We start from the raw sequence: 23,973 nt of genomic DNA on the forward strand, positions 1-23,973 counted from the left end.
GTTCTTGTGTCTTTTAGCTTCCAAGATCATGTGGTTGATTTACCTTTTGTGCATGTGCTTTTTGCTCTTGGGAGGCATAATCAGGGGGATTCACTGTAAGTTCAAAGCTGGCCTGGTCTACATAGTAAGCTCCATACAAGAGCTATTCACTACAGATGTAGTCACTACATAGTTTTAATGGGTTCTCAAGAGGAGTGTATAATAGCATGCATGCAGTCTGATATTTCTAGTAAGAGCTAAAGCATATACAACTTTTACTACATGACTAGCAAGACCTTTCAACTTCAGGAGAGTGCTGCAGAAGAAGGGTTATGTGAAAGCCGTTCTGTACCAGGCACTACAAATGCTTGTACACTGATATTGGCTTGGATTTCCCGTTCTTCAGGACCGTGAGAAACAGATTCATAGTATGTATAATCGACATACTCTATCATAGTTTTAATGCAGCTCAAGGAGATTGAAGTTCAATACATGTTTTGCCCAATGTCTCCGTTTCTAGTGATTTTTGTCTCCATTGAGACAACTGTTACCGCTAGGTTTGCGTAACGAAGATTTTTTTTTATTAACTTGAGTATTTCTTATATACATTTCAAGTGTTATTCCCTTTCCCGGTTTCCGGGCAAACATCCCCCTCCCCCCTCCCCTTCCTTATGGGTGTCCCCCTCCCAACCCTCCCCCCATTGCCGCCCTCCCCCCATAGTCTAGTTCACTGGGGGTTCAGTCTTAGCAGGACCCAGGGCTTCCCCTTCCACTGGTGCTCTTACTAGGATATTACGAAGATTTTTGTAATGCTTTTGTAACTCTTTTATTATTAATATCTGACTAGTTTTAAGTGATAAGTTTGATCTCTATGGGTCTTAATATTCTTACCCGCAGAACGGAATAATAAAACACACCTCAGAGAGTGTTTGTGAGGTTAGAAGCAGTGCCTTCGAGTGCCTAACATGCAGTGATGGCTTAACTGATAGCTTGAACACATTAATTTCATTTATAAACACCAATCTGAGCACAGAGGAGCCTCTTTCCAAAGTCAGTTGGATGGCTTTCAATATCACATTCATTTCCCAACATGTGGGACAAGCAGCATACCGTGATAGAACTTAAGCTTCCTTGATCTATTCATTAAATTTTTTAAGTTTGACTAGTTCCTTGAATTCTCCTGTCATTCCTTATAGAAGTACAACTGTATCTCAGGTATGGGGATGATATGCGTCATGCTACAAAGATGGCTTATTCAAAGCTCTTTTTCTGGAAACTGAAAGTGTCTCAGCCTAAGCCTGGAGCACTGTGTGGTGATCTTGGACACTTTCTCATGCCAGCTTTGGATCCATTTCCATGTGTTGCGCAGAATGAGGTCAAACTGCCTTGCATCCTGAGAGGAAGCCTACTGGGATGTAGTTGATAGGAGAGCTCCAGTTGTTAATTTAATTGCTCCTAACAGGACTTGTCTCCACTGCTTAAAGGCTTACAGTTTTAGCTCTCAGAGGCAGGACCACTTTCAAATCCGTGTCCAGAGTTCAGTTAGATTGGCTACTGAAGCTTCGTTTGAATGGATGACACGGAACATAGAAGCTGATGACATTCATAAATGAGGACTCAGCTAATGGTGAATGTCTCTCTCTCTCTCTCTCTCTCTCTCTCTCACACACACACACACACACACACACACACAGAGCGATACATCAAAGGATATGATTAAACATGTTGTATCTTAGTTAGAAACAGTGGTAGCTATTTTCTCATATAAATTTCTTTAAGATAAATTATTTAACAATGAAAAACAGGATTATAATGGCAAATTTTAATCTTTTAATAGATCTTAATAGGATAGGGAATGTCCCTAGTCCTTAATGCACGCTTTGACTTCGGTTATTTATTACTTTCAAACCTATTCTGAGCTAATATATATGTAACAACACTTAGGTGCTTTTATAACTTCTTTGTTTTCTGGCTAGCTATCTGCAGGTATCAATTTACTTAGGTCCCTGGGATTCCTCAAATACAGAATGACGAAAACTCAAGACTGCCTATAAAGTCATTAGATAAAGGTAGTTCTTACTTCTGGATAAACCTGGAAGTTTGTGTCAGCAAAGAGTGATTTCTGAAAACATAAAAAAAAAATCCAGATAAAAAGTGGAAAATAAGGTGGGGGGGTGGAGGGCTGGAAGAGGAGGAAGGATGGAGAAAGAGGAGAAACCACCTTTGATAGAAGTCTAACTACACTAATTTCTGTAACCCTCCATCTTCTTCCCTACTCTGGTTTCAAGACTCCCTTTATCATAAGACAACCAAGCAAAAAGAGGAAGAGGAGGGGGAGGAGGAGAAGGGGAGGAAAGGGAAGAGGAGGGGAGGAGGAGGAAGAGGAAGAGGAGGAAGAAGAGGAAGAGGAGGAAGAAGAGGAAGAGGAGGAAGAGGAGGAAGAGGAGGAAGAGGAGAGGAGGAGGAGGAAGAGGAGGAGGAGGAGGAGGAAGAGGAGGAGGAGGAAGAGGAGGAGGAGGAAGAGGAGGAGGAGGAGGAGGAAGAGGAGGAGGAGGAAGAAGAGGAGGAGGAGGAGGAGAAGGAGAAGAAGAAGAAGAAGAAGAAGAAGAAGAAGAAGAAGAAGAAGAAGAAGAAGAAGAAGAAGAAGAAGAAGAAGAAGAAGGCGACGACAAAGACAAAGAAAGAAAAAAAAAGGAAGGAAGGAAAGGACCTTTGATGAACCAGTTCTATCCATCAGTAGGAATATAAGAGACAACCCTAAGAGTTAAATTAAGCCTTTCGAATTATGTGTACCCATCTCACTGATGACTCAAAAAATGTCATACGAACTACCTAACCCGTGTGCTTCCACGTTTCCTGCATGTGCTCAGAAATGACTGATGCTTGATCCCAAGAAGTGTGAACTAGATCAGTATCTCAGAGTTCTTGGAGCATATTTAATTCCGAAAGTTTCCACCACTTCAGTAATTGTGGTGATCGGATGTCACTCTTTAAACTATTTTCTGGGAGTTCATGTCAGTGAACGCATCTGTTTTTCTATCATCGCCTTTGTCCTTGGCTTCCCTGTCTCATGGATTTCTTTCCCCTGAAACCTTACTTCTATAGATACATTAGTTCTCCAAGGCCCCACAGTACATCTGACGGAGTGGGAATGAAAACTCCGGCATCCTGGGTTTATAGACAACTTCTTCGGGCCTACCACACTTACTGGTGAATTTGGTTGAGTCAGCATTTGCTGGTTAGGCCATAGATAAGATTATGTCCTTGTTTTCAGATGCTGTACACACACACACACACACACACACACACACTTTATTTATGTAATGTCATTTTATGTGCATTGGTGTGAGGGTGTCAGATCCCTTGGAACTGGAGGTACAGACGGTTGTGAGCTGCCATGTGGGTATTGGGAATTGAACCTGAGTCCTTTGGAGGAGCAGACAGTGCTCCTAACAACTGAGCCATCTCTCCAGGCCCAGGACTGTGGTTTTTATTCCAAACTATAGCCCTGTGAAGCAGAAGTGCAGACAGAGGGGTGGCACAGATCCATCCTCTCCCTGGAGGTGCACATCAGTGCAGACACTGGCATTATCTTTGTGCCTCTAAATAAACAAGAGGTCACTTCTTAGTGACAGTGGTTCATTCTGCACCCTTTGATAAGCAATTAGTCTATGAAACATGTACTGGTTTTTTTTTTCCAGGTTAGGGCCTCGGGCCTCGTGGAATTCATAGGACCAGATAAAGGTGAATACGAGAAATTAATTTCAGAGTTGGATCCTTCCGGCCAGTGAAATAGCTCAGTGAGTAGAGCCACTTGCAGGCAGGCCCGACAGCCTGAGTTCAATCCCTGGATCCCACAAGATAGCATTCCAGAACCGGGTCTTGAGAGTTGTCCTCTGACCTTCACATGTGAGTGTACGTGCACACACACGCACACACACGCACACACACACATACACGCGCGCACACACACGCGCGTTGTTGTTGTTGAACCCTTAAAAGGAAGCACACATATCTCGAAAGCATGAAGTTAATTTCCTTCTCTATTTTGTAGGCTTATTGCATAACTTGCCAGTGTAATACACATCTGAGAAAAGACCAAGACAAACATGGAGCAGAGTGCTGGTGTTCACAATCGCCAAACTTCATTTGGTCTGTCACTGGACACAGGTTTCATCTGCCAGATACACTGTTCTTTAGTGGAGAGGGCCGAGAGGGTGTGGTCAAGCCAGGAAAGGGAAGTTCACAGCCACTATGCTTTAAGTTAACATTTTTGTGATATAAAATTAAGGCATTTGGGGGGCAAGATACTCAGACTCTACTTTCTAGTATAAAGTGTAAGGACAGAGTTGTGCCCCGCCTCCTACGTTCCTCCTTTTGTTTTCAGAAATTTTGTGTATTTCAGAAATGTATATATTTTTGCATATTTTGCCATAGTTTGATATTAAATATGGTTTTCCCTATTAACCCTCGATATAGCAACTCAAGTTTCCATTAGTTTAAAAAAAATGGTCACGAACAATAGCTTTGTATGCAGAGATGGTAAGTTGGCTTTTTGAAAGATTAGAAAATTAGAGATATTGGGGAGGTAGAAAAGATACCATATGCATTCACGTGCAGGTCCATGCACACATACACACAGTGTGTGAGGACAAGCACACTGGGCCTGTGTCCTTACTCAAACTGGCCTTTTCCAAATGGACAGCAGTGTGACCACATAAGTATAGCACTCTAAATTTTTATCTTTGACGATTTTTTTTTTCGTCTTTGTTAGCTGGAAGAACCTATCAGTGTTTGGCTCTCTGTCTCTGTCTCTCTGTCTCTGTCTCTCTCTGTCTCTCTGTCTCTCTGTCTCTCTCTCTCTGTGTGTGTTCAGTTGTAACTGCTAATTTTCTAATTGATCTGACCACGTGATAAATGTTAAAACTTTTTTTTCCTGTATCAGGTCACACTTTGATGCCTTCTGTAATTATTGAGATTTGGCTGTCAGGATCCAACATCCCTGCGTTTAAACTATCTTGACTTTGCTCATGAATTCTTGGCTCTCTCCTCTGTTAGGGGCTTGGCTTGACTAGCTAGCTGCCTTTTATCAGTGGCAATCTACCAAAACCCTGTAATGTGCTCAGCACAGGGCGGAACAAATCCGTGTTCTACCTCACAATTTAAGGAAGGCAGGGGGCTAGTTTTTGTTTTAAGATAAAAATCTTTTGACAAAACACAAACTCCCCAAAACTTCCTTTAAACCAAACAGCATTGTCACGCCCACAAAAGCTCCTATTGCTTACACAGCCAGATGACTCAAGATCACTAACATTTCTATTCATAAGGACTTTGCTGGCCCAGAATCAGTACAACAGGCCTTCCCCCATCTTCCTTCACCCTCCCCTGGGAGACTGACGTTTGGAGTACCTCATTTATTAGGGGAAAAAAAAGACTGTGTTTTCTGCCGGAACTGTTTGTCCCGGGACTTTAAAAAAAAAAGCCACCCTTAAGTCCCTTTTCAAGTTCATTCACTGAAGTAGGGCAAGGAGGTGACAAAAGGTAGTAAATTTACTGATGACCTGAGTATCCCTCTGAGGAATCTCTGAGACATTCCTGTCATCCAGAGTCAGGGCTGAGGCAAAACACCCTGCCTTCTGGAAGTTCCAGGGGGCCATTTTCAGCTTTTGCATTGTACCCCAATGAAAATCAGGCCTCTTCTGGCCTTCGGAGCACCCACTTTCCCTGTAAATTAAAACCACCCACCCCACCCCACCCCAAAAAGTCTCTACTAAACCCGAATGCGTCCCCGAGGCACTCGTGCACCGCGCCCGACACTCCCCAACCTTTCCGGGTCGGGGCCAACAAGGATCGCACCGCACCGGGTGGACAGGGTCGGCCGGGAGCCCAGGGCGGCCGGCCGTCTGTCTGTCCGTCTGCCCGTGGGCTGCGGTCCCGGAGCGCGCGGGAGGAGCGCGGCCGCGGCCGGCGGAGCGCGGGCGGCCGGGAGGGGGCGCCGCCCGGGCGCGGTGGGTCCGGGAGGGCGGCGGAGGCCTCGGAGTCGGAGTCGGAACGCGGCGCGGGGTCGCGCCTGGGTCCCGGGCGCCAGGCCTCTGGCCAGGGCAGTCGCGGGTCTCCGTGCAGCGCCGCCCCTCGGGCTGGGGAACTTGTCCCGCGCGCCTCGCCTGCAGCCGCCTGCGCCTCCTCGGCCGCGCCGCCCCCGTCTCCGGTCGCGGCCGCGCGGCTCTGGCTTACAAAGGAGGGAAAATGCGGCGGGCAGCGGCGCAGCGCGGGGGCCCCCGGGCGGCGGGGATCGCGGCCGCCCCCGGCACCACGTAAGACGCCCCCGCGCGCCCAGCCTCGGCCCAGGCCCGAGCCCCGCAGGCAGGCGAGCGCTGCGCGTCGCCCGCGGCCCGCGAGGAGGCGGAGGAGCAGGACGAGGCGCCGCCTTCCCCGCGCCGCGCGCCCTCGCCCGCCGTTGTCTGCGCTGCGCTGCGCTGGACCAGTTTCGCGAAGTTGCCCGGGCCCCGCGTCGCCCAGATGTGCGACCTCATTGAACCGCAGCCGGCCGAGAAGATCGGCAAGATGAAGAAGTTGAGGAGAACTTTGTCCGAGAGTTTCAGCCGCATCGGTGAGTGTGGTCCGCTGTACCCCGGTGTCCTGCGGGCGATCCCCGGGCTCGCTCCCTCGGTCCCCGCGCCCTCTCCGTGCTCAGGGCACCAGCCAGGCAGCTGCCACCTCCGGGTGAGGTGCGGACAGGGATGGAGGAGGACCTCGGTGGGGACTCCCGGCAGGGCAGGGATAAGCTGGAGGGCTACCCCTCTCCCCCACGGTCTGAGCTTCATTCGTGGACTGTCTCAACCCTCCAATTTGAGTTCCTCCTCCCCGCCAATAGTATCTTTGGCGCCTACAGTGAACTGGAGAGGGGACACCAGGTCCCCACCGCCATCGGGGCTCTGTGGCCACCCAGGTTACTTTTTTTTGTTTTTGTTTTTGTTTTGTTTAAAGAGCGTTGGTATTAGGTGTTTAGCCAATAATGTAGCTTTGGGAATTGTCGAAACGTTGACAGGCGCCTGATGTTTTTTAACGTACTCAACCTAAAGGAAGTGGGACAGATACCTTGGGACCTTTTGTTCCGTACTTCTGGTCCTATAAATGGAGGTTTGGGTGTTCAGTTTGTAGGTCTCTGAACCTTCTAGCTGCTATGGTGAAATGCGAGCTGTGAAGTTGTGGGGGCATTTAGAATAAGTCTCATGAACTTGCACTGTTAGTGCAGTCCAGAGGCTATTGTCTTCTTTAAAAAGCAACCAACCAATTTAACAGAGAATAAACAAACAGCAATAAGAAAAAAGGATCGAGGAATGTTTAGGATACTTAAAGAATGAATCCACATTACAGGCTACAGCAAGATGACAGCTGTGTCATGTGGAAGGGGTTTGTTAAATCTTGAGTGTTGGTGGCAGAGAGCGCCTGTTAACCTGAAGGCATACCTGCTATCTAAACTTTTGTCGCTAACTTTCTTTGATACGGGTAACTGCGCAAAGCAAGGGATTCTTATAAGCCCCAAACCAACCCATCAGAGTGTCCAAGCATACCTTCTGGCCTTTGGTTCACCTGTTATGTTAATAAAAGTTAATTAATTAAAAATAAGCCAGTTCCTTAAAATAAAACCATGATGTGCCAGTGAGTGTCAGCAGTCTGTTTCATAGCTCATTATCCGTACATGCAAACTGTCTTCAAATAAACATGGATAAACGTTTAGTCAAGATCATCATTATCATTATTATTATTATCATTATTGTCAATTTTGTTTGACATTTTGCTTTTCCTGAGAACGCTGTTAAGTTATGTGCAGAATGCACATTCGTCATGCCTTTTCTAATCACATGTATTGAATATACAACGGACCCACTTTTCTGAGTTAGGCACGTGAGTGTCGAGTCCTACATTCAAGTCAAGTTTGAAGCCAAGAGGAGTGTGAGAGTGAGGTGGGGAGCCTGTGCATTATTAACAAGGATGTTTCAGGGCTGGATTCAAAACACCACCCAGGCGGGTTCTGGAGTCCATTAGGGCCTGTTCTACAGCACATTAGCTAGATATTTACTAATGCTGATGATTCCGTTGGAGCCCCTCCAGTTTTCTCTTAAATAATTCATTGCAGTTGAGTCTCAGTGAGAAACAAAGGGCATTAATATAAAAATCTTGTATGTTTAAATAATTTTAGGGTTTGATGGCCCGTCAGTAATATTCCGGTTAACTGCAGTGTTGGCAGATAGATATTATAGTTAATTGGGCTTCCCAGATTATTGAGATTTAGTGATGTGAAAGCTCCCCTTTGAGTCTATTGATTCTCAGAAATGCCTGGTATGATTATGTGGCTTTTATATCCATTCTTTACGAAACAGAACGGCTCAGTAAAGAAAGCTGATCATCTCTTTATTGAAAGAGGACTCAGAAGAGCAGGTCTTACTGTGGTATATTGTGAAAGAAAATATTGACATTTTTAAGTGATTTTTGTTGTGTGTGCACCAAACCCAGGATAGTTATTAGGAAGGGCACTACTGGAAAACGTATCTTCTCCGATTTCCTTCACACTCAGAGGCGGTGAACTCATTTGATGACCGAAGGGTTTTTTTATTTTTGAAGACTGAGAGGCAATGCCGTGAGAGTTTTCTATGGGTTCATATAATTCATAAGCAAGGAATGTGTTCTGTGGTTTTGTTTTGTTTTGTTTTGTTTTTTTTTTTTTGGCACTTGGTGAAATGATGATGCAGTGTCTTGTGTGGCAATGCTATAAAACTCAACAAATGTTTGCAACGTGCTGTCATTATTAGGGATTAGATGGTCTCGACATGATGGTATTATAGGTAGAAAGCAAGGAAAGAAGAAGTGGCCACAGATTTGTAGTATAGCATCCTGAAAACATGGTAGATTTTGGAGTTGGACAGTTCTGGGCCTGGCCCTCTGTTTCCCTCACGTCTTGGGCAACCAGTAATTCCCTTAAACTCTTGCCTCTTCACCTGCATGTCGTTGTATAATTGTGGAGATTAAGTGAGACAAAATAAAACTATCTGATACATTATCTCACATGGCGAGGATCAGTACCAGAAGCTCGTGTCGGTCCTTCCGATTTCTGTTTGTCCCCTCTTATCCACTTTTCTTCACTGAGAGGCCAAAGAATAAATGGTTTATTCCCACCCAACAATCCAGCATTACCATGCATTTTGTCGCCTAGTCCAAGAGCCATAGAATATTGCTTTGAAATATACGTACCGGCTTTGTTTACTTTTCTTAGCGCTATTCAGATGTAGGTTTGTTACATGGTGAAACGCCATCGTTCAGCCATAAGAAATCACCAATCATTTATCTAGAAAGCCCAGGACACTTCATGCGTGCATATGATCTGCAACAAATGGTTGTATGTAACAGAGATTATGAGTTACAAAAGGTAGGATTGCTTAACTCATCATACATCATAGACCATGCCGACTTTGTCACCGTCAACCCCAAACATGACTGATCGGAGATTGCTATGTAAGGTCAAGTGAAGTACACTGGGTTTCAAGCCACAGGGCTCTGATTTGCGACATCTGCCAGGGAGTGACTACAACAGAGCTGAAGGCTCTTTTATAAGATGAGTTTAATTGAATTCTAAAGTCAGGCATCCATTTCCACAGTGCCTCTTTCTGATTTCCTGCTCAATAGCTCAGGATGGTGACCCGTTTAGGACGCTGGTCTTGTTTTAATACCTGTTCCCTCCTCTGCCTGACTTAAAACTTCTAGGCTAACTAAGGTAAACAGGAGGGTAACTGGTGGGTAGCTTAAATAAGCCCACCCATTTGTTGCCCCTGTGCCTTTTTTGACCTTGCAGGTGGGCTTATGCAAATTGAGACCCTCAAGTGTCTGTGTGATTGAAGCCATACTGACATCCCTTCACACCCGGTGGGAGTCTTTCCTAGAGAAAGTTTATGCTTGGTATTTGAGATGAGCCCATGTATGCCATTTCTGTAAAGGATATGGTTGGTGAAAAGCGGAAGCTGTGATTAAGGTGAATTCTTGTGGGTTCCTTGCCCTCTGCCTGTAGGTGTGTACTTCTAGATTGTCATCGACGAGCCATTCTGTGAGGAGAGATAAACGTAAAAGTGAATTTTCAGGAATTCAGTTTGACTATTGTGCCATCTTCTTTCCCAAAGCAGCTACAAACGGTTTTAATTTGGGTTGTGGGTATAGTTCAGTGAGGAGAGCTTGCCTAGTATGTGTGAGGCCCTGAGCTCTGGGTCTGGCAAGAGGGAGGGGCAGGGGAAGGGTAAAGAAGAGGGAGTGGATATTATGGTAATGGGACTTGTGTTTATAGTTCTTACATTATATATATGTATATATGTGTATATGTGTATATATATGTATATGTATGTATGTATATATATATATATTTTTTCATTTGCTAAAACCTTAGTGCATATTAAAATAGGAGGTTCTCTCTCTTTGCCACTGAGGTAGGACTTGTTAATGCCACATGTTGCCATATACCTTCTGGTGCTAGATATTGTCCTGACACCAAGAGCTAGTGGGTGATATGGCTGGAACACCGGCTAGTGAGTGTGCACTGTCAGCATAAAGTGGCAAGTTCCATACTGAAGAATAGTAGTGAACTTGCCACTGGAGGACACAGCAGGATCTCCTTTGGTGAGTTACTAGGAAGCCTTTAGGGAACTGTGTCTGAGCTGAGGACCAGATAGATTCTCTGATCATATTCAAAGACTTAATATCTACCCATTTGTTAAGTCAGAGTAGCACAATCTGGTTATTGTCCCACGACATCCTTGAGGACAATTGTGGTTTTACATTTACATAAATGATTAATGACAATCAGGGAACATAATCAATAACAAGATGTTGTATGCATGTTTAGGTCAGAGTTTATTCATCAGTGACCTGATAGCTATCTGGCAAGGACACCTTTAATTGGTCTTTGTTATGCTATCAACTGCTTTTTAGGGCAAGGGATGCAATTTTTAGAAGAAACCGTGTTAAATGTCAATCTAACAATGAAAGGTACCTATTGAGTAATAGCCCTTTTGGTTCAAATCTACTCTTTCTGCGATGCGGAGGGCCTGAGTGTGTCATCGTGTAGCAGAGATCGTCTGCCTTTCTTTATTGCTTAGCAAATGCACCTAGAATTTTTTCTTTATTCTCCCACCCCCTTTCTGACTAATCTCAGATCCACCCTTTACAGTTAGGATGCTAAGAAATTGTCAGAACTAAGAAGGCAAGAAACAGTGGGCCAGTGTGAATATTTGATGCCTCCCCCCCTTTCATTTCTCAACGCCATTCCACATTTTAGCCCCCAGTGGGTCAGCATAAGCGGTAGTACAACTTGGCCAAAGAAAACACACCTCTAAAGTTCCAGCACTTCTGTAATGGCCACATTGGATGAACTATTTTTAATAGTTTGTCTTCTGAGTCACAAGTTTGCAAGGCTGTCATGGGTGCTCTTCATTCATACTTGGTTATTGACAGGTAAAATTGAATTTATGTGCATATGTATATATATGCTACTTTGTATTTGAAGTCAATGCTATTCATATATCTATATCTATATCTATATATAAACTTGTTTGTACTGCTATGTCAGGCAAGCATATTAACTAAAAGACACATCATTATTGACTGGGCTTGAGAGTTTCTAGATTAGAAGTTAAAATTCTACTGAAAATTAGTCAGTAGAAATCAACTAGGATCTTCTATCTTTTTTTCAGGTTTAGCATAAATTAACAGCTCTGTAGTGAAAAGGTGCATGTGATTGGTTTGAGGAGCAGTTGGTGAGACTGGGGCGAGGACTGCCTTTTAATTTTCCATTCAGGGCAACTTGTTCTGTCAGGAAGAAACTGGACAGTCTGTTACGAATCAGTGTAAAGGGGGGAAAACTATAACTGATAAGTGTTTTAGCTTCTCAGGCAGCCTGCACCCTGCTGGCTCACCACCACAGCTACATAATTTTGGACTTTTTAAAATGACAAATTTATGATCTGAACAAGAGAGAAAACCTTTTCAAGATTGCTAGAAAGCCAGGCGTGGTGGCTCAAGCCTGTAAACCCAGCATTTGGGAAGCGGAAGCAGGAGGATTACTGCTAGTTCTAGGGCAAACTGGGTTAAAGAGTAAGACCTTATCTCAAAAACTGCACCACACACTATGACACCACACCTCACCACATCACTCCACACCACACCACATCTTACCACACCACACCACAACATACCACACCACACCACACCATACCACATGGGTAGAGTATATAAATTTTTACTTAGGAGTTTCTGCTTAGCCTCACTAATTTCTCAGAACTCAATTTCCAGAATAATTTCCTTTTCATTGCTTTTACCAGAGCAAAACCTTTCAGGCAATAGATAGCCACACCTTTCCATCCAGGCTAGGACTACCTAGAACAGGCCTGTAAACGCCCATGCACTATTTTGTAGGTTTGAAGTATTTCTTCAAGTGGTAGTTTCAGATTAGTTAACGTTTTGTGCCTCTCCCATACTATGAAACATTATAGGTAACTGGGATTTAATGAACTGATATTCGACAACTACAAGTAACAATCTTCTCTTTTTCTTTAGAGTGAGATAAAATTCCATTTCTAAGGTTAAGTGTATTTAAGATAAATCTGAGGTATTTGTCAATTCCTATGAAACATTATGAATGTGTTCTTTTTTCCCTTTGGAAACACTTGACTATAAACATTCATTGTGTTAGGTGTTTGAGTTAATTCTCTTGTTCTACACAATGCTTATTTGAAAATGCTTGGTCTTTTATTTCCATGCTTAAACTTTAGTTAGGACTAAACTGTCACTTAGACACTATGCAGAATGTTTGCCATCCTAACAAGTGGCCAAACCACAGAAGGACACACCAGGTGTTTGAGAGGAAATTTGTCTGTCATTACTTTGTGTCCCTTCTACTTCCATTAAAACATGTTCTGCTGAAGGAGATGTGAAAGCCCTGCATGCTTTTCTTCCCTGTTTTCCAGAATGCTTCATTTACATATTTATGAAAAGCATTTCACAGAGAAACATGCTGTGCTGTTCTCTCATTTGCAGTTTTTGTATTTTCTATCATGACATCGTTATTCAGGTTGGGGTACAGTTTTGCTTTCGGAGATGAAAACACTGCAGTGCTCCGGCTTTCTGTTTTCTAGAACTTAGATACTCTGCCTCTTTGGGATGCTTCACAGTAACCATTCTTTCTCCTTTTCTTTTCTAGCTCTGAAGAAAGACGACACCACCTTTGATGAGGTAGGCTAAGTTTCTTCCTCCAACACAAAGGCGTATTTATTTACTGTTAAGTAGAGTCCGTAGGTGCTGATGTTGTGCTTAGAAACAGAAAACGATAAAAACAAAACAAAACCCCAAAGCTTAAGAAACAAGTAAGAAAAAAAATCCCACAAGAAATAAGAAATAGTATTCGTTTATTTAGTTACCCACTTTTAGCCTTTTATCTCAGTAGTCATTTAACTGAGTTTTGTAGCAATCGTCAGACATGTATCTTTGGATCAATAAACAAAAGATGCGCGCCTGCCTTTGTTTTGTTGCCTTCTTGCTGACAGCTGTGCTGAAGAAGCCCACTGTGATGCGCATGTGTCGGGCAAGTCCAGAGCTGTTGATAAGTTGGACAGCAAGGCTCCTTTCCAGACCTTGAGGAATCAGGTGTGATGTGTTGACGTCACAGATTGTGTTCAAGGCTCCCAAAGGAGAGGGTGACTTTTTCTGTTCCAGTTTCCCTAGTGTTTGCGGATCAGATGAGTCTCTGTTTACTTGCTTCAAAGTAGTGAGGAAAAAAAAGTCTTAAGTTCCTAGGAAACAAAGGATTCTGAGTGCAGCTTTGACATTGTAGGTCTCTGGGATTTTGTTACTGTTTTCAAGGTGTTATAGACAGAAATGTTTCATTGTAACCATCTGAAGCCAGTCATGGGCAGATGTTGTGAACTCGCCCTGTGTGCACAGCGTATGAAGTTATATGTAAACAGAGATGTTTCTACACCTTGTGCTTACCCCACAGCCTAGTGAAAGCATAGAGTGTTGGCTTTAATTCTTTAATGCTCTTAGATTCCGTGAAAGAAGCTATGACCGCTCCCTCCAATGCAGCAAGGGAAGGGTACATGTGCTTCCTGTGTGTGGTGTGTGCTTGCCCTGTCTCACGGGGGGGGGGGGGGGGTTCTCAGGGCAAGCTTGCTGGTTGGGATTTCTGGATGGGGCTAGTGTCATTTGGCTCTCATGGTCTGCAGACAGCACCTGCTCCGACTTTCTGGTCCAAGCTCTGTAAAGCTGTGTCACTGGATCCAAAGCAACGTTCTCAGACAACGTTCTAGTTAATTCCTCCTAACGTTAATTCCTCCAGTCCTTTCACATCCTTAGTAGGTAATACTGGGATTTCCTCCAAAACTGCATTTCTGGAATTTCTACTGTTTCATTACTGAGATAGCTGTTTTCAAGAGAGTATTTTTTTTTCCAGGAGAAATCAGAGTGAGAATTTTGGGCACCTTTTCTTTCTTTATAAAGAAAAATCCCCTTATAATTATGGAAGTAATTTAACCCTACATAAAGAGAGACTTAAAGAAAGGGAGGAAGATAAAATTCTTCCATTGTGTTATCCAGGTATATTCACTGTTGAATATTCTTGCTTCTTTCTCCAAGATTTAAAGCCATAGCCCATTATTATACCACTTTTCTTCTGTAAGGCGTGGCATATTTCTCTGTGTCTTCACAGGCTTCTAGTCGGTGTAAGGAATTAAAAAACAAAGCGAAACAAAACAAAACAAACAAATCCACCTCTTTTCTTCTATGTGCACCAGTGTTGTGTGTGTAAGTCTATCTTGGAGCTGTAGGTACATTTGTCTAACCACACACATACAACTGAGGGCTGAGGGAGGGCAATGGCTAAAGAGTATATAAGGATGTCACGAGCTGGCAACTACTCCTCTACTCTTACTTCTAAAACCTCTGTGGAATCAGAGGCCAGGGGTTTGCCATTTGAAACAAAATCATCACCAGCTCAACACAGTATTTTCTTTCTTCCATAGCACAGAGTTTTTTGTTTTTTTTGTTTTTTAATATTTTAAATCAGAAAGTTGGACAATGCCAGAGCTGGAAGAATGGTAGAAACCATTATTTCCTCATCCCAGCATTTCACAGATGAGCACATTAAGATGCAGAGGGCCAGAGTAATTTTCAGCTAGTTAAGGAAAGCATCAGGTCCACGATCTGGAGGAGTAGCAGCAGCATGGGCCTGCCTGGGGCTAAATGCTAAGGTATCCACCTGCAATTGAGCAACTGCTACTGGTTCCACAGGTCTGCAGAATGGTAGTTCCTGCCTTTTAGGTGACTTGAGTGGATGAAGTAAGTCAGAGCCTTTAGAATACTCTCTCAAAGGCAAAGATTAAAACAGAGACTGAAGGAACACCCATTCAGAGCCTGCCCCACATGTGGCCCATACATATACAGCCACCCAATTAGACAAGATGGATGAAGCAAAGAAGTGCAGACCGACAGGAGCTGGATGTAGATTGCTCCTGAGAGACACAGCCAGAATACAGCAAATACAGAGGCGAATGCCAGCAGCAAACCACTGAACTGAGAATAGGTCCCCCGTTGAAGGAATCAGAGAAAGAACTGGAAGAGCTTGAAGGGGCTCGAGACCCCATATGTACAACAATGTCAAGCAACCAGAGCTTCCAGGGACTAAGCCACTACCTAAAGACTATACATGGACTGACCTTGGACTCTGACCCCATAGGTAGCAATGAATATCCTAGTAAGAGCACCAGTGGAAGGGGAAGCCCTGGGTCCTGCTAAGACTGAACCCCCAGTGAACTAGACTGGTGGGGGGAGGGCGGCAATGGGGGGAGGGTTGGGAGGGGAACACCCATAAGGAAGGGGAGGGGGGAGGGGGATGTTTGCCCGGAAACCGGGAAAGGGAATAACACTCGAAATGTATATAAGAAATACTCAAGTTAATAAAAAATAAATAAATAAATAAATAAATAAATAAATAAATAAAATAAATAAGATGAAAAAAAAAGAATACTCTCTCAAACACTGGAAGCGGCAGAGTTTATGTCACCCTCCGTGGCTGTCGCCAACACTGCCTTCATTGCTCTGTCTTCTCTCTACAAGGGTGATGGAAGGATTCAGTCAGAAAACAAAGCTGTAGAGGAGATCCCACTTCAAACACACTTCCCACATTTCACACAAGGCCTCCTGTGATGATTTCTATAGTGAGACGGTGAAAATATCTAAAATCCACCATTTTTATTTAATCCTCCACAGGGGATGCTTTGGGTTCTAGGGTAGGATTCTAAGTAGCATGGTTAGCTCACAGAAGAGTAAAACCTTCCCAGGATCTCAGAGGAATACTAGATGTGAGCCTATGTAAGTGAGAAGCAACCACTTTTGAGGATCATTTCCAGATTGCCTTGGTAGAAGTTTTCTTGAATGTGAGATTTTTTTGGTATTTTTATTTTTGACTCTTCCTCTCCTAGTGTTGGAATCTGGTCACTATAAGGCTCTTGGAATTCTCTTGAGACTGGAGTCCTGCAGCTTGAGGGCTGGTCAGTTTCTTCACTAAGCAGCAAGGTGTGGCAGCTCTCTGCTGGCTCTGAGTTTATGAGCTTCACGCTCCTTATCACAGAGACCTGCAAGGAGATGCCTGTCCTGGAGTGTGGGCACTGCTTTATGATTGGCTTGAGGATTTCTTTCAGGTGTGTGCAAATGTTTGACCTTGACCAGAGGAGGAAAAAAGATGTATTAGTTATTTACTCTTTGACCGTAATGCTCTGCTGATTTTTCAAACAGCATGAGGTTGTATTCAGGAACTATGTAAAGTAGCTCGTGTGTGTGTGTGTGTGTGTGTGTGTGTGTGTGTGTGTGTGTGTGCGCTCTCTCTCTCGCGCACGTGTGTGTGTGTTTACAAGTAACCAGTTTGAAGTTAACTGTTGAAGCCTTCAGATATTTACAGTGATAGGTACTGAATGTTGCTGAAGCCCCTACCAGAACAGAGAATTTTAAGGGCTATTGGTAGCCCTTCCCTCATTGTGTGTTAATTGGGATCCTGACCTAAATGATAGCCACTTCATGATTTGTGGATGGAATCTATAGGTTTTGGAAGGACTAGTCAGTTTTAAGATTTCAGAAAAACGATCTCACCAGTTTTAAACCTACTTCCACAACCAAGGAAGTTTGGATCCTTGGGGTTTTTTTGTGCAGTATTTGGCTAACATGAGGAAACTAAATAGGTAAATGCTGGATAGAAGGTAAAAGAAACCTGGTTTCTTTTTTTTTTTTTTTTTTTTTTTTTGGTTCTTTTTTTCGGAGCTGGGGACCGAACCCAGGGCCTTGCGCTTCCTAGGTAAGCGCTCTACCACTGAGCTAAATCCCCAGCCCCAGAAACCTGGTTTCTTATGAAATTGTTCTTACTGGGCATGGATGTAACATTGTGATGACCTCTCCACTACGTGCCTGAGATTTTGCAGAACTTCCCGAATGTTTCTATAGCCACATTCTTCCTGAAGCAGTAGACCTACACCATGCCTTTATGCTGAATATCAGGCTTTTTTTTTATGGTTTCTTTTGAATAATTATGATGCCTGATATACAAATGATGAGAAAATACAGTTATCTGCCAGTGTAGACCTACCACAGACAAAGGCTTGTGAATTTTGGAGGAAAAGGCTCCAGTAAGTGTGAGTGGATCCACGTAGAAAAGATTGGAAGCCTCTGATGCTTCAGCAACCCACGAGTCGTGAGAACTTAAATTGTATAGTCTGCTTGGTGTTGTTAAAAAAAAAGCCCAGATGAGGAACTCAAACAAAATTTTGACCATCCTTGGCTTTTTGTTGAGAAGTACAAAACCTTTAGTGTCCAGGGTTTCAGTTGAGTGCGGTGTGCAAATCTAGGTAACTCAGCACTTATTCCTATGGTTTTTGAAAAAAGCCTCCTAATATATGAGCTTTCCTGGTGTGCTTGCTGTTGTCATAGCTGCAACTCCCAAGGAGCTCTCAGGACTTGTTTTGATAATTTTCCACCTATTTAACTCTTGAAATCCTAGGGAAAATGTAAACAAAATGTATATACAAAAAAAAAAAAAACTTCATTCAAAATAATCTTACCTAGGAGAACTCAGAAGTATAATTTAGAGGCCAACTTGCTGGTAGATGGGACAGTGAACGCCTGTTTAGCTCCCAGTCTAGAGCACAGACCCTGCTACTCATATGATGATGTCACGTTTGAGACTGGAAGTGCATCAGTGATTGATGTTAGGAGGACACCGGCTGGGGGCAGGGATGTTCCTGGACCCTGTTTTCCAGTGGCTGTGACTGTGTCTCTCCTTGGTGTCTGTGGGTAAATACATGGTATCCAGCAGTCTGTACTCAGGGATTTCTTACTTCAGGAACTCCAGCCCACCTCCCCCTCCCCCTCCCCCTCTGGTTTCTGCTCTTTCCCCTGTCTTTGCCCACCCCATCCCATTGCTCTGGCCCTGCACGTTGCCTATCTTTCTTCTTCGGCTAGGCATCTCTCTCTCTCCTGCCCGTGCCCTCCGTGGTATGCTCGTTGGCACATCATATGTAATCTCTGTCAGCCTGGATTTTGACCTGTCATCTTATCATCTCACCTGGTCTCTGCCAGGAGTTGCTTGAGGAAATCCCTCTGCAAACAAATGTATCAGTTCCTGAGGTCGCTGCTACCTCAAGCAACTGAAGAGCCTTTCGTCTCTGTGGCTGTCACTAGCCAGAGTGCGGCTGTGTCTGCTCCTTGTCTCTGGTAGAAGGCTTTCTCACTCCATAGTCCTTTCCTAGGACTGTCTGAGTGACGGGCTTCAACCACACACATTTCTGGAGATAAGAAGTCTGAAACCAGAAAGCTGACAAAGTTAGCTCGTTCTACAAGCTGAGGGAGAAGGACCTCTCCATAGTCGTCTCTCCTTGACTCGTAGATGCTGGCTTCTTCCTGTTCCTTTATGTCATCTTCTATCCTCCGACCCCCCCTCTGTTCTTCCCTCCATCCATTTGTCCTTCCCTCTTTCTCCCTCTTCCCACAGGGATATACTATGTAGCCAAGGCTGTCCCTGGATTCAGGAGCCTCCTACGTCTGCATAGCAAAGACTAGGGCTATTTTTCCTCTTTTTATCAGGGCATCTTTCAGATAGAATCAGGAGCTCTCTGTACTCCTGTAAAGCCTCCTGTTAATATAATTATGTTTGCAACAATCGTTTTTCCTCCTCCCCAAATAAGACCTCTTCTGGAGGCGTCAGAGTTAAAACGCAGACATGCGAATTTTCGTGGACACGGATCAACCACCACATCCTTTCTTTTCTTAAAGTACCCAGTCTTAGGACCTTCCCACCCCCTTCCTCCACACGCACCTTGCACACTAGCCTTACCCACTCCCCGCTGACTCCCCTTTCTGGCCACTTCCTCTTCCTGTTCCCCGACCCCTGTCTCCGTCTCTTCTCTTCCAGAAGCTTCCATAACTGATTCCTTTCCACATTTTCAACTGTCTCTTTTCCTAGCACACTTGCCACAGGCTCTGAGTATACTCTGCATGCCCTCATGTTTTCTTTTGTAACAGCAGCCCTCTGCCCTCTGAGATCATGTCTCATGCTCTCATTGAGTGTCCCTTGCTTTTGGCTACCCTCTCATTATAGTCACTCCAGAGTGCTTGACTCAGCTTTCTCTCCCAGACTCTGCACTGAGGTACCCACATCCCCGTTTAGGTGTTTCTGCCCTTGTATCTACAGTCGTCCTGGTCTCGGTGCACACAGAATATTAATAATTCCCATGTTGCCCAAACCTGCACTTTCTCTTGTCTTTAACGTAGAAACTGGCTTTTTCGGCTATGTGACTTTTCTAGGGCGGGAACCTGTTGTCTTCCTAAATTCTCCAGCCCCCTAGCAAGCACCAGCTTGGCTCATCTCCCTCTGTCCCCTTGGTTCCCACCACTGCTATGGACACACAGTCTCTACATCTCTTGCTTGGCCTTGTGGCTGTCTTCTGTCTGGCTGTCTTCCCCGTGGTTTGCTTCCAGTTCCGACCTGATGAGATCTCCAATACAAACTATGCTGTGCTCACACTTCCGCCTCTAAAGGTCTTTTGTCAGCTGTGAGTTCATTTTCCTGGTTTGACTTTCCAGGCTTTTCGCAGTCTTCTATTGCATTTCGGCGTTGCTGTGCCTGGTGGACATTTATTCACTGTTCTGAGGCCCTCTTTATCATTGCCTCTGCTGCCTGTCAGTTCGGTGCTCTGTCACTGTCCCCTGCTTTATCTCAGCTCCTCTTTGGTCTCATGACTTCACTGCTCCCTCACTCCAGCATTCCCCAAATGCCTTTCAAGGCATGAACCTTCACTGCTTAAAGACTCATGCATTTAGAGCTTGTGGACGTCTGCCTTGTGTCAGTCTCTGGTCATGAGCTCAGCTCGATTCTCCATGTAGTCAGACGTGGAGAGGTAAATATTGAGTTGTTCACCTGGTGGCCTCGCAGGGCACCTTTCGGTCTCATTCCGTCTTGTAGAACTACTCTGTATTATCTTGTTTGTTTCTCACTGTGGTTCTGCCTACCTTAGATGCTTCCGATCACAGTGTGCTGGCTAGTTTTGTGTCAACTTGACACACGCTAGGCTCATTGGAGAGGAGGGAACCCCAGTTGAGAAAATGCCTCTATAAGATTAGACAGCAGGCAAAGCTATAGGGATTTTCTTAATTAGTGATTATTGTGGGAGGGCCTAGCCCATTGTGGGTGTCATTCCTGGGCTAGTGATCCTGGGTTCTAAAAGAAGGCAGGCTGAGCAAATCATGAGGAGCAAGGCAGTAAGCAGGACTCCTTCATGGTCTCTGCGTCAGCTCCTGCATCCAGATCCTTCCCTTTAGAGTTTCTGCCCTGAATTTCTTCAGTGATGAACAGTGGTGTGGAATTATTGAACCAAATAAACCACTTTCTCTCCGAGTTGCTTTGGTCTTGAAGTTGTATCACAGCCATAATAACGCTGACTAAGACACAAGGGAACCTGCACATTATTGTTAAATTATAGCAGAGGCCACCGTGTTTCAAGCTCGTGGTCTTGCCCGAGTTGAAAAAGAGCCTCGAGTCGCCTTAATTCTCTTGTTGGAAATTTAGTTTAAATTTTGCATGTCTACAACTTTCCATATTTTTGCAATTTCTATTCTAAAAATGTTCGATCAGATTTGCCATCTCCCTAATTATGGTCGACATAATTACCATAATTACGTCTCGTCCGGGACCAGTGACTGGAATGTCCGGGTAGTGCTTTAAGAGTCAGAGTAGACGTACATGTCACAAAATGTGAAATGTGTGACATTCGGGGGAATTAGTCACCTTCATTTTGGCAAGACAAGAGAGCTAATAGAAATCGAAAGCCCAAGCATCATCCTGTTTCTGCCTTGAACATCATTATTCTGCCAGCAGGGTCACCTGGTTGAGCTGTCTGTGTCCTTTGAGGGGTGAGTGCCCCACCCCCACCCCTGACATTGTGTGTGTGTGTGTGTGTGTGTGTGTGTGAGAGAGAGAGAGAGAGAGAGAGAGAGAGAGAGAGAGAGAGAGAGAGAGAGAATTCATTCATGGAGAGCTGACCTTTGACATTGGAAGGGTTTCTGTATTGCGTAAGTACTTACGTTTTTCTCCAACGTGTGGAGTTTGAAGTACTGAACTTGCTTGGCCTTGGCTAAGGTCCTCTCTTACCAGGAACCGTGATGATTGGAATTGACCAATCAAGGCTGAGGTGTCTCTGTTTTCTGAGGCCTTGAATCTGTGGTCTACTATTGATTTCTAAAACTATAGCAGATATTGTCTTTTCTTGTTCTTGATTTTGCAAGTTCATAAGGGTTAATTTCAAACCATTTGAACCATCACTGCTGTTTTACAAACTTACTTTCTTAAGACCATGAAAATATCTTTAGATTTCTTCAAAGATCATTTTCAGCATTTATGACAATGGTCAAAGAGATACATTCCCCTTATGAGCCTGTTTTATATTTTATTTTTTTAACCTTTACTATATCAATCTCATTATTCTTCCAATTTATTATTTGGTTTTAGCATTGCGTTTTCTGTTAATATCTAGTTTTATTCACTAATTTATTAACTACTCCTTTTAGAACATATATGCCTGGAAGTCTTAAAACTATTTCCTTTATGATGTGGAACCGTGACAGTAATATTAATTACATGATATTTTTAAAATAAAAAGATGGTTTTCTTCATATGTTTTTATTGTTTAAAATTTAATTGTGAGTGAGCATAAATGTTTGCCTATACTTTATACATAAACATCGCGTGTGTGCGTGGTTCTGAGAGAGGCCAGAAAAGGAAGTTGGCTCCCCTGGAACTGGAGTTACAGACAATTGGAGTTACAGACAGTTGCAAGAAGCCATACAGGTGCTGGGAATCAAACCCAGGTTCACTGGGAGAGCAGCTGGTGCTCCTAGCTGTTGAGCCATCTCTCCAGGCCTTTGTATATTTTAAAATATCTATTCCAAATTGTATAGTATTAAATACACACACACACACACACACACACACACACACACACACACACACAGACACACACACACGGGGCAAGGAGAGAGAAGGAAAGGGAGAAAAACCTTTTTATGGTTTTTATGAGCAAATAGAAGACAGAAACGTGTTTCAGCAGCATATAGTTGTACTTCCAGGAGAATTCATATTTGTCTTAAGCATTTGTGATAAAAATGCTTTTTCTTTGGTTTTGTTTTGAGATAAGGTCTTGGTGTATGGTCCTGGCTAGCATAATATTTTACTGTGCAGCTCGGGATGGCCTTGGATTCATAGCGAACTTCCTGCCTCGGCTTCCTGAGTGCTGAGTTTGCCTGGCACCCACATCGCATCCAACTTAACAACACATGAACGTGACGTGTGGGTGCTGGAAGAGGCTGAGACCTCAGGGGGTGTCGAAATGTTCACGTCTATTTGCTCCCTTCTGTCCTAGGACATCCACATGTGAGCTGTCTATATGGTGGATGTTCGGAAGCTATCTTCAAAGTCAGAGTTTAAGAACTGTAATCCCCACCCGCTACACCTCAAATGAGTTACGAAACACGGTGTTCCCGTCAGTTTCTGTGCTGATTGACGCGTGCAACTAATCTTCCTTCAAAAGGATAGCAGATGGATGCCGACCTTTCAGTGTATTTTAATGGCTCTCTGGGAAGGGACAGAAAGGGACAGAGCTCTTGTCGGGATACCACAGACTTGAGGCCTCCCAGGGTTTGCCAGCGAGAATGTGTCAGCCATGATCCTGTCATCCACAGTGTATGTGCTGAGGGAAACAAACTGAAGTCTGTTGCTAGGATTTAGTCCTTGCTTTCAGGCCTGGCCCCACTGACTCTAACTTACTGACGTGTGGATTCTTATTGATTCTGTTTTCAAACAAGCCATGAACACCCATGCTAGAGAGCACCGTGGGCCCTGGGCAGGGGAGGGGAGATTTCACACTTTCCCTGAGGATTGGGGTGTAGGCTTCTCCACTTCCTCTGCTCTATCTACTCGTGCCTCGATGCTGAGGAGGCCAGAGGCAGGGTGGGGTTTTTCATATCCTTTAAGTATGTGCGGGCGATAAAAATGACCAGGGGCCTGCTTTAACATTACCCACTGCTCACACAGTGGGGAGGGGGTGAAGACGAGTATCACCACGTCTGGGTGCTTTAGAATGGCCCCACTTCGGAAGGCGATTTCCGAGTTCTGATTCAGAAAGCAGGGCGTTCTTCGTTCTACAGTACCTACCTCCGGATACCGCAGTAGTATTCCAGATACCTCCGCCAGAAGAAAAGCTGCGTTTCCAACAAAGGGAGCTTACTCTGTGGCAGACAAAAATGAATTTTTGTCATTTTCTCGAAAACGTTTTATTTTATTTTACTTTTTCATTAATCCAGATGAGTTAAGAAGCGATAAGGGGAGCGGAGATACACTTGTTTGTCGGGAGTTGTCATTCCCCG

The 23,973-nt window shown here is 44.2% G+C and overlaps 1 protein-coding gene across 3 annotated transcripts in view; it reads left to right on the forward strand.

The window, feature by feature from the left end:
• Positions 1 to 4,015: 4,015 nt before the first annotated feature.
• Positions 4,016 to 23,973, forward strand: part of Cdk14 (cyclin-dependent kinase 14) — a 594,415-nt gene continuing 574,457 nt past the window's right edge. For 2 of the 3 annotated variants that reach the window (NM_001395582.1, NM_001395583.1), the window contains exons 1-2: positions 5,996 to 6,589; positions 13,220 to 13,251. In NM_001395582.1, coding sequence (NP_001382511.1) covers positions 6,499 to 6,589; positions 13,220 to 13,251 — 123 coding nt within the window. In that variant the 5' untranslated portion in view covers positions 5,996 to 6,498. Of the gene's footprint in view, positions 6,590 to 13,219; positions 13,252 to 23,973 lie in introns of all 3 variants that reach the window. The other variant, XR_010065656.1, reaches the window with a different exon arrangement.

This window comes from Rattus norvegicus, chromosome 4, assembly GCF_036323735.1.
Source record: "Rattus norvegicus strain BN/NHsdMcwi chromosome 4, GRCr8, whole genome shotgun sequence".
In the NCBI taxonomy this organism is placed as follows: domain Eukaryota; kingdom Metazoa; phylum Chordata; class Mammalia; order Rodentia; family Muridae; genus Rattus; species Rattus norvegicus.